This window comes from Gekko japonicus, unplaced genomic scaffold, assembly GCF_001447785.1.
Source record: "Gekko japonicus isolate JY-2015 unplaced genomic scaffold, Gekko_japonicus_V1.1 scaffold1012, whole genome shotgun sequence".
Taxonomy (NCBI): Eukaryota; Metazoa; Chordata; class Lepidosauria; order Squamata; family Gekkonidae; genus Gekko; species Gekko japonicus.
This window is the reverse complement of record NW_015172587.1, coordinates 73,791-84,088: the sequence shown is the minus strand read 5'-3', so window position 1 is coordinate 84,088 and position 10,298 is coordinate 73,791. Positions and strand designations below refer to the sequence as shown.

General features: G+C 42.8%; 1 protein-coding gene across 1 annotated transcript in view; it reads left to right on the top strand.

Annotated features, from left to right (window-relative positions):
• DLK2 (delta-like 2 homolog (Drosophila)) overlaps positions 1 to 10,298 on the top strand; it is a 44,859-nt gene that overhangs the window by 19,145 nt on the left and 15,416 nt on the right. Inside the window, exon 4 of the mRNA XM_015421478.1 lies at positions 6,956 to 7,019. Coding sequence (XP_015276964.1) covers positions 6,956 to 7,019 — 64 coding nt within the window. The remainder of the gene's footprint in view (positions 1 to 6,955; positions 7,020 to 10,298) is intronic.

Genomic DNA, 10,298 nt, shown 5'->3' with positions numbered 1-10,298 from the left:
ACATTATTTGTTCGGTTTTTTGCAATATTTCATGTATCCGGATCCAATTTTTTTTACTTTTATCACAAGTCCACCACATATGAAAAAATTACCAACTTTCTTGGCATTTCCAACATACATTTTACATATTAGGATAAAATTTAGATAATTTATCTGGTGTCATATACCATCTATAAAATATTTTATAAATATTTTCTTTATACGATACTGCTTTAGTAATTTTTGTATTTGTTTTCCATATCTTGGACCATTGATCTAGATCAATATTATGTCCCAGATTTTGTGCCCATTTAATCATAGAACCTTTTACCATTTCATCCTGTGTTTTGGTTTTTAACATTATTGTATACAATTTCTTTATCAATTTATCATCTGCACAGGCATGTAGCTACAGTGGGGCATCTCGGGGCTAGCTCCCCCGACTTCCCATCCAGCCCAGGGCCCCCGAGCAGGGAAGGAGCCGGGTGTTCCTGTAATTTGGTTAGTCAGTGCCCCCTAAGAAATTTAAATGCCCCCCGAGGTACTAGTTTTTTGCTGCGCGGTTTCGGGAGGAAGCCTCGGTTGTGCCACAGAAGCGCTACGCTCCCCAGATGTGCTGGTGAGATCGCGCCTGGAAACTCCGCCTTGTCTTCCGTATCTCTTGCGTGGCTAATGTTGCGTGTGACCGCAGCCTCTGTTGTTTTTAGTACATTTTTACTATCCAACAGGTCTTCATATCTATGAAGTAAACTTATTTTGAAAAGGTTTGGATTCGTAAAAGCTTCAAGTGGTGAGACCCATTTTGGTATCTTAGTGTAATAAAGTCTTTTAATTTCTTCCCAAAATTTCAAAATTGCTCTTCTGAGAATATGTTTAAAGTATTTATGTGTTTTGTCTTTGTCATACCATACAAAAGCATGCCATCCCAGTAGTTAGTCATGTCCTTCTAAATTGAAAAGTCTTGTATTTTCCAACCCTAACCCTAACCCTAACCTCAGGGCTGAGAGAGCTCTGACAGAAACTGCTCTTTTTCAAGGACAGCTCTTATCAGAACTATGGCTTGCCCAAGGTCATCCAGCCAGGTGCAAGTGGAGGAGTGGGGAATCAAACCCAGTTCTCCCAGATTAGAGTCCGTGCACTTAACCACTACACCAAACTGGCTCTCTCAGCCCCACCTATTGGATTATTGGGATTGTTTGAAATAATGATTAATCTTGGTAAAATATTCATTTTTATTGTGGCTATTCTTCCCATTAAAGATAATTGTAACTCTTTCCATTTCTCAAGGTCCTTTTTAATTTCCATTAAAAGTTTTATATAATTATCCTGTAATAAAGAACTGCATCTGTTTGTTAAATTTATTCTTAGATACTTGACTTTTTTCTGTACTTCAATTCCCGAAATTTCTTGCAGCTTATATGTTTGTTCTTTTGTCATGTTTTGCGTTAAAATCTTTGTTTTGTTAAAGTTAATTTTCAGACCGGCTACTTGACCATAATCTTGTAAGGTTTCCAGAAGCTGTATCACTATTGAATTTTCCAAAATAAAAACCAGATCATCTGCAAAAGCTTGTAATTTAAACTCTTCACCTCTTATTTTCAATCCCTTAATCTTTGTATCTTCTCTGATCATATTGATCAGTGTTTCAAGTACAAAAATAGAAAGTAATGGGGAAAGTGGACATTCTTGTCTAGTTCCTTTTTGTATCTCAATATTTTGTGATAAATCCCCACTAATCAATATCTTAGCTTGTTGTTTGGTATAGATGGCTTTTACCATCATATAGAATTGTTCTCCACATCGCCATGCTAACAATTGTTTTAACATAGTTCCAGCTGACATTATTAAATGCTTTTTCCGCATCTAAAAAGACCGATGCCATCTGTTTCTCTGGATGAGCTTCAAAATACTCAAGTACATTTAATATTGTTCGTACATTATTTCTGAGTTGTCTTTTTGGTAGAAAACCTGTCTGGTCTTGATGTATTATTTGTGTCAAAACTCTTTTCAGTCTTGCTGCCAGAGCAGAAGCAAACATTTTATAATCCACATTTAATAATGAAATTGGTCTATAGTTTTTAATTTCTCTCTCATCCATGTTTTGTTTATGTATCAGAGTAATTACAGCTTCATTCCAGGTCTCTGGGATTTTATTTTCCAATAATATATTTTGTATTACAAGCTTTAAAGGCATTATTAATTGGTCTTCAAAAATCTGATAAAATTCAGCTGGGAAGCCATCTGGACCTGGTGCTTCCCCCTTCTTCTGTTTCTTTAATGCTTCTACCCGTTTGGAGACAGAGACAGGGTCATTTAAATTTTTCTTTTGTTCCTCTGTAAATTTCCCCCCATTTTTTAAAAAAAATTCTTTAACTTCCTCCTTTATAACTTCCTGTTTCTGATATAACTTTCCATAAAAAGTTTCAATAATTTCTGGCAGGGAAGTGTCAGAAAAGTACTTCTAGAGAGAGAAGAAGAGGGACTCTGTTGTCTTAAATATATTAGAACTACTCTGAGGGAGAATTTAGATTCTCATTCAGGAAAGCTACACAACAGCTTTATACAGACAACAGATACTGGAGAAGAATTTGGAAGAAGGTCTGGGTAGTTAGAGAGAACTCCCATTCAAGCCAAATAGTAAAATTAGTTATTGCTTCTTAGGGACAAGGAGAATAGCTTCCTGCCAGTGAAAGGGGTTGGGAAGAGAACCCTGGACTCTGTGATAAAGTGGAGAAGCTTAGACACCTCAGGAGTTAGTGAAAAACTGTAATAAAAAACTGGAGGGTGCATGCGCATTGGTGCCAGAGGTCTTACTGCCATGATGAGAGCTATCAGTGGGAGCGCCCTGGAGGCCCATCGTCCGCCCCGCCGACTGCCTTGCCGCCACCCACCACCACCACGACCACCCTGCTGCCGCTGCCTCAACAGCAGCTGACCCCTGGTGCCCTGCCCGGCGCCACCGGGGAAGTCACCGCCGCCGCCAAGGGGAGTCCCAGGGTGGCGGCGAGGGAGGAAACGGTGCCACCGCCTCGTCTGCCTCTTCCGTGCTGCCCTCCGAGGGCCCCACCGCTGTGGCCATCGTCGTCTCCAACAGGGTGTTCACGCCGCCCGTGGGAGCCCCCAACGGGGAAACCAAACCCGCCGGCTCCACTCCCGCTGGCTCCACCTCATTGCCCGCCACCTCCAGCACGCTCCTTGTTGACTTCCTCCTCCAGCTGGAGAACTACACCCCCATGATCTCTGATGCCGTCACCAGCTTCTACCTGAACCAGGCCAGCTTCAAGGCTTCCAACCCTGCATTATCCGCCTGATTTCCTTGGCTGCACAGAAGTTCATCTCTGACATTGCCAACAACACTCTGCAGCACTGCAAGATGAAGGGCACGGCCTCCGGGAGCTCCCAGAACAAGGCGAAGGACAAGAAGTACACGCTGGCCATGGAGGACCTGGTCCCTGCTCTGGCAGAGTATGGAATCAACGTCAAGAAGCCCCACTACTTCACTTAGGCCCAGCATGGCAATGGCATCTTCTGGACTCCTGGCCATTTGCCACTCCCACCCACACGCCTTGTGGTGCTGGTTGCCATAACATTCAAGTGCTTTCTTGGGACTGTGTGCCTCTCTGTTCACCCCCTTTTTGGCTGTTGCTAGAAGTGAGCGGACCCTAGCGAGAGGAGAGCCTGGGCCAGAATGTGTGGCTTGTCCTGCCCTGCCCAGGGGAGGGACACAGGCCTCCCCCAACACCCTTTAAATCCCCTGGATGGTTGGAAACAGGTTTGTTTGTGGAACCCTAGAGATTTTCGGCTCAAAGGATCACAGAGGCTTGCCTTCCTGGGGCCTCCACTGCTGCCTTCTGTGCCTCTTTGGCGAGTGTTTTTCTTCTAGCTCCTTTGCAGGGAGCTGTCCAGATGTCTCACGTGGGTGTATTCAAGTGTCAGTTGATGTCTTTTTGTCTGTGTGAGATATGCTATAAAGGGTGACACCCATTTTTGAAGTAAAAAGTAAAAACCTGTATGTAACATTATTAGAAATGAAAACACAAGATGAGGTGGTTAAATGTCCAATGATTAGATGGGCACAAAACTTAGGACATAATATTGAATTAGATCAATGGTCTAAAATATGGAAAACAAATATCAAATATACCAAAGCAATTTAATATAAAGAAAATATATATTTAATGTCAAATGATTGCTGGAAATGTAAACAGAATGTTGGATCTTTTTTCATATATGGTGGACATGCGATAAAAGCAAAAAAATATTGAATTTGGATACATGAAATGTTACAAAAAATGCTAGAAACAGATATACCGTTTGTACCAGAATTGTTTTTATTGAATATAATACCAGAAAGCTTTAAAAAATCAGATCTCTATATGTTTTTACATGTTGTAACTACTGCTAGAATTCTCTATGCTAAATATTGGAGAAAAGAAGAAACACCTTCAAAAGAAGAAGTAATCTATAAACTTTTAGAAACGGCTGAGATGGACAAATTGACTCTGCTCTTACAAGGCAAGAGTGAAGATATCTTTGAGAAAACATAGTCAAGACTTTATAAATGGATATAGTGGTACCTTAAGTAACAGTTGTTATAACCATTAAAAATTATATATAGAAATAGAAACTTTAACTACTATATATGCATGTATAATGTATTAGCATAGGTGCAAAAATTATTGATATTCAAAAAGAAAATCTGTGTTAGTGCTGAAAAATACTAAACAAAGAACCTCTCAAAGAAAGAACTAGAAAACCTTGAAACCAGACTACAAATATGCTCTCTTCTATGATCTAAGAATTCAAATTTGTATATAATATGAAGTTTTACCTTAGTCTTTCTAAACTATGACAATCTTCTATTATAGATATTCCCTGCTTGTTCAATAAAATATTATTTCTGTTTTGAAAGATACTTTGCCTCAAGTGCCATTTCAGTAAGGGTTTAAATATAAAACAAGACAGCTCCTGCATTTTCCCTTAGGTTCCTGTGCTGGGTCAGAAGCCTAAACTAATATCCTTAACAGGGTGGGACAGTTAAAGCTTATAAAATAAAGAAAAAATATACGCTACTGAAGGACGGCTCAGCCACAGAGGGGAACTAAAAATATTTTTGGTGGAAAAATCTGCCTGGGAGTAGGGGAGAGTCAGGGGTCTGTCATAGACATGTTAATACTTATTATATGCTTCTGTTTCTTTCTGGTGGTTCCAGACTTCTAATATCCTAATGCATTAATTTTTTTGGTGGGTATTTGTGTGTGTGCCTGGAAGTCATGGTGACTTCTGGTGACCCCTACTGTGAGCTTAGATTTTTTTTAGAGAGGTGGCTTGATAGTGTGCCTTTGCATCCCATGCCCTGGTATTCCTTGGAGGTTTCCCTTCCAATTACTTGCCAGGGTCAGCCCTGTTTAGCTTCCAAAATCTGATGAGATCAGGCTTGCCTGAGCTATCCAGAGGAAAGCCTAATGCATTAATTATTAAAGGTCCCATTTTGTTGATGGTGCTGACTAGTGATGAGCATGAACCAGGAAAATGGAGGTTTGTGGAGGTTCGTAGGGTCTCACGAACTATGAACCTCCCTGCTTAATGAGCCAGTTTGTGGTTTGTGAGGTTTGTGGTGTGGTAGAATGGCCCCCCTGTGGGTCAGAGGCATCAAACTTGCAACAGACCTCCCCAGGATGCCCTTCTGCCTGACCTCCCAAGTTGTGTGCAGATTGGCTTGGGAGGGAATGTCCTAGAGTCTAGTGTGCAAAAGGGGGAAGAGTGTGCTACATGCAAGAGGCATCCAGCTCACAGTGGACTTCCCCCGGATACCCCATGAACCCTCCAAGTTGTGTGTAGTTTGGCTTTGGGGGAAAGATCCTAGAGTCCAATGTGCAAGAGGTGAGTGTGTTGAGCGTCCCCCACAAGCTGGAGGCATCCAGCATGCAGTGGACCTCCCTGGGATGCCCCTCTATTTGCCTTCCTAGTTGTGCACAGATTGGCTTTGGGAGGGGGGAGATCCTAGGGTCCAAAGTGCAAAAGGGGAAGGAGTGTGTCAAGATGTCAAGCGGGGGCCCCTGCAAGCTAGAGGCATCTCACTCACAATGGACCTCTCCAGGATGCCCCTCTACCTGCCCTCCAAGTTGAATGCAGATTGGCTTGGGGGGAAGATCCTGGGGTCTAACGTGCAAAAGGGGAAGGAATGTGTCAAATGGACCCCCTGCAAGCTAGAGGCCTAGAGCAGAATGGGAGCTCTGTGGTTGGCAGTCAGAGCTGGCTATCAAGCTTTGGAGGGCCACTATTGGGTTTCCAGGGCTGCAGAAGTCTACCCTCCCATTGCCTGAACAATTGATTCATTAGTGCCAGCATGTCTGGCGAACAGACTGCTCCCACAAACGTCATGAACCTCCACGAAAATTGGTTCGGTTCGTGGGCAGTTCGTGGGAGAACCGAGGCTCGCAAACCATGAACTGGGCCAGGTTCGTGATGAATTTCGGTTCATAATTCAGTTCATACCCATCCCTAGTACTGAGTCACTCTGTGTAATCCACTTTGATTCCCTGTGAGAAAGGTGGACAATAAATAATGTAAATAAATAGAGTAAAATTGATTCAGTGCTCACAAGCCTTGCTTCAGTGATGAGTTGTGGCTGTATGAGCTTTGATACACAGAGTTCTTCAGCTCATTCACTTCAGTGGAGAAATGAACTTCATATGCCCAAAGGAAATTGTGTACAGCTGCTCCTTTTCACTGAAGTGAATGGGAAACCCCATGTGCCTGTTTGTAGTATACCCAGTTGTAGTATGTTGTAGTAAACATACAGCCTCCAATCAGGATTCAGTGTCCTTTGTAGCAGCAAATCTGTTCAAGTAGGCAACCTTGCCATAAGAGGATGTGACATTCCAGTCATGCGTGTGCTGATTTCAGTTGGAGGGGGCTGCCTGCATTGTGCCTCCAATATGCATTAAGTCCTGCTCTCCACTTTGTGCTGTAGGTGATGACTGCAATGACCACTGTAACTTGGCCCATGGCAGCTGTGAAGAGGATGGCAAATGCAGGTAAAGCAATGTTTTGATGAATGACTTATTCAAACACTGCCTTGCTCCACACCCTATGAATTCTGTACCAGGCAAGCCAAGATTCAGTGCTCATTAAATTCTTCACACAATTTTTATAGCACTTCACAGTGATATAAAAGTGCCACATAGAACACCTATCAAATTAGGTGAATCCCAAAGTTTTGTAATGAGGTATAATAGGCTCTAAAGGTGTATTCATTGTTTCTCTGAAGATTGCACATGCTTTTAAAACCACATATGACTGATCTCAGGAGCAGTCTCTAGGAGATTTGGCTTTTTAAGATTTTTAATGGCTGTTGTTTGGTTCTGTCTTCAGCATGTTAGGCTTAAAGACTTGAAAAGATTTGCATTCATTTATCATTTAGATCCTATTAAATCCTGGAATGCCTGGTGGGTTTACTGCCTGCAAGACAGCTTAGCATTATCAAAGTGATATTAGAGAAAGAACGTGTGCCGCAAGATCACAACTGGGAGGATTTGAAAAGTATAAGGCTTTTTGCCTTCTTTATGTTGCATTCTTAGAAGAGGCAATTCATTCTAGAAACCTAGCCTAGGGCTGGAATTGGCATTTGGAAACTCTCATTTGTTATTCTGACACTGGCATACTACCCACAACTAGATGGTTTTTAGGGCCCAAAATTGAAGTTTGGAGTGTTATGCATACAGAGTTGAATTGGTTATTTCTGGCACTGGGAAATGACAACCACTACATTATAGGCCACATGTATGCATTTTTCAGGACCCCTTACGACAGTTGTACATCACTGTCAAGACCCAACCTGGAATTATTTTCTGTAAGTCTACATAGAGAGCCTTGTACTTGAAAAGCAAGCATTACTGGTTTACAATAGTGTTTTTCAACTTTTGCTTTCTTGGTGTACCTCTTAGGTCCCTTTCATGTGGACTGTTAAACCCACTTTGGCTTCACCCATCAGAGCAAAACAGGTTTTTGGAAAACCTGGATTAAAGCTTCATTAACTGCAGGAGGGCAACGATTTATCCTTCAGATGTGTGAAACCTTTCAGAAGCCCAAGTGGGTTAAAGAGCCTATATGAAAACTACCTTAGAGGTTGCTCAATGAGAAGATCAAACTTTGCTTCTGATTATAACCACTGGAGCCCTGTTTATACCCATACAATTTCCAGTTACACTTGTGAATGAGAAACTCCAATTCGCCTAGTAAGTGCTTAGCTTCTTTAAAAAATGCAAGGCCCTAGGCTGTATGGAAGTTGTATTCTATGCATTCTTTCTCTAGTCCTCACTTGTGGAAATGGGCTATGATTCCTCAGTAATGAGGAAGATACACTGTGTGCATGTTCAGAATCCTACTCTTCTTTATTGCTGCTTTCACATATATAGTTCAAGGCTGGGCCATGCTAGTCAAAACATCTAACTTCTGCATTTACAGCCTGCTGGTATGTAAGAGTGGTCAAAGGGAGGCTTTAAAGCCATCTCTGAGGGCTAATCTATACCACTCATTGTTGCATTAAAATTAATATACAGTGCAACTGCAGTCCTCCTAAGCAGAGTTATAATATCCTTCTGAGTTAATTGGCTTCAATGGACTTCGAATGGTGTAACTCTCCTAAAGATTGTTCTGTTCACCTGCTGTTCTTGAGGATGAAACCAGATGAGGAACTGGAAGATCTGTGAAGACATTTCTAGCATTTTTAAAAATTGCTAAATAGTAGCCATGGGGGCCCCTTGATTCAGATTGGGGTCATGGCTCCAAGGGACGAGTGTTTTCCTAGCCTCACATTGGCCTTGGGAGCTGCTATATATAGAGGGTGCCTGCATGCTGCCTGTATGTTTTTCCCCAGTGGGGCAAGTATCAGCCCTGGAGAGAGGGAGATTTGAGATTGAGAAAATTGTGTGGGTGGATTTTTTTAAAAAAACCTCTCCTGGAGCCACAGCCCTACTCGGAACACACACATGAACACCTGGCAGGTGCTATTTATCACTGGAAAGTGTGCTGGTAATTCATTCATGATCTTCCAATCTTTTCTCTGTTGATTTTGCTAATTCTTGCAAAGGTTGCTGGACACCATGGACCTTGGTGTGGTTCTTCAAGGCACTTCTTGTGGTCTTAAGCAATAGCACAGTCTCAGGATCATCTTAACATAGATGGTATATGACACCAGATCATGAATATGGACTCTTACTTTGAAAATTTAGTACACATTGGCAGACCCAGCTGTTTCTAGTACAAATAAAAATAGATTGCACATGATTAACAGCAGCCCACCACTGCTGTGCATTGAATACCCCACAGAATTATTTATTTACTAGGAATAAGGCCCATTGGGGAAATAAATACAAGAAGCTCTAGAAAGAGGGTCTGGGAGAGTGCCCCGGCCTTGGGCACTTAGCGACAATTTGCTGAGGCGACCTCAGCAGGGTATAATGACACAGAGTCCACCATTTTCTCCAGAGGAACTGATCTCTGCTACCTGAAGAGCAGTTGTAATTCTGAGTGATCTCCACCCCTCACCTCATCATTGGCAACAATGGTTATCCAGGAGGAAATGGCTGGTTTAGAGGGTGGAGTCTGGCATTGTACCTGTCTGAGGTCCCACCCCTCCTCAAACCCCACCCTCTCCAGGCTCCACCTCTTAGGTCTCCAGGAATTTCCCAACCTGGAGGTGGCAACCCCATCTTCCCAGCCAACCATCAACCTACCTTTATCTGTTCCTCTGACTTCAGCTTTCCATCTCCTCCCCCTCCCTTCTAGAGAGCGTTGTAATTCTGAGATATCTCCAGCCCCCACCTAGAGATTCGCAACAATGGTTTCCCAGGAGGGAATGGCTGGTTTGGAGGGTGGAGTCTATGGCACTATACCTGTCTGAGGTCCCACCCCTCCTCAAACCCCACCCTCTCCAGGTTCCACCCCTCAAGTCTCCAGGAATTTCCCAACCTGGAGTTGGCAACCCTATCTTCTTCCCAGCCAAGCATCAACCTGCCATTATCTCCCCCTCCCACCTGCAGCCTCTACCATGCTCTGAATCACTGACTGCTACATCACATTGGCTGTCACGGGGACCATCTTAGCAGAATATAAGGACACAGAGTCCACCTTTTTCTCCAGGGGAACTGTTCTCTGCCATCTGGAGAACAGTTGTAATTCTGAGTGATCTCCAGCTCTCACCTGGAGACTGGCAACAGTTCTTCTCGTCAGTGGGAACCAAAGCAGCTTACATCATTCTCCTCTCCCCCTTTTGACTTGCACAACAACCCTGTGAGATAGGTTAGGCTGAAAGT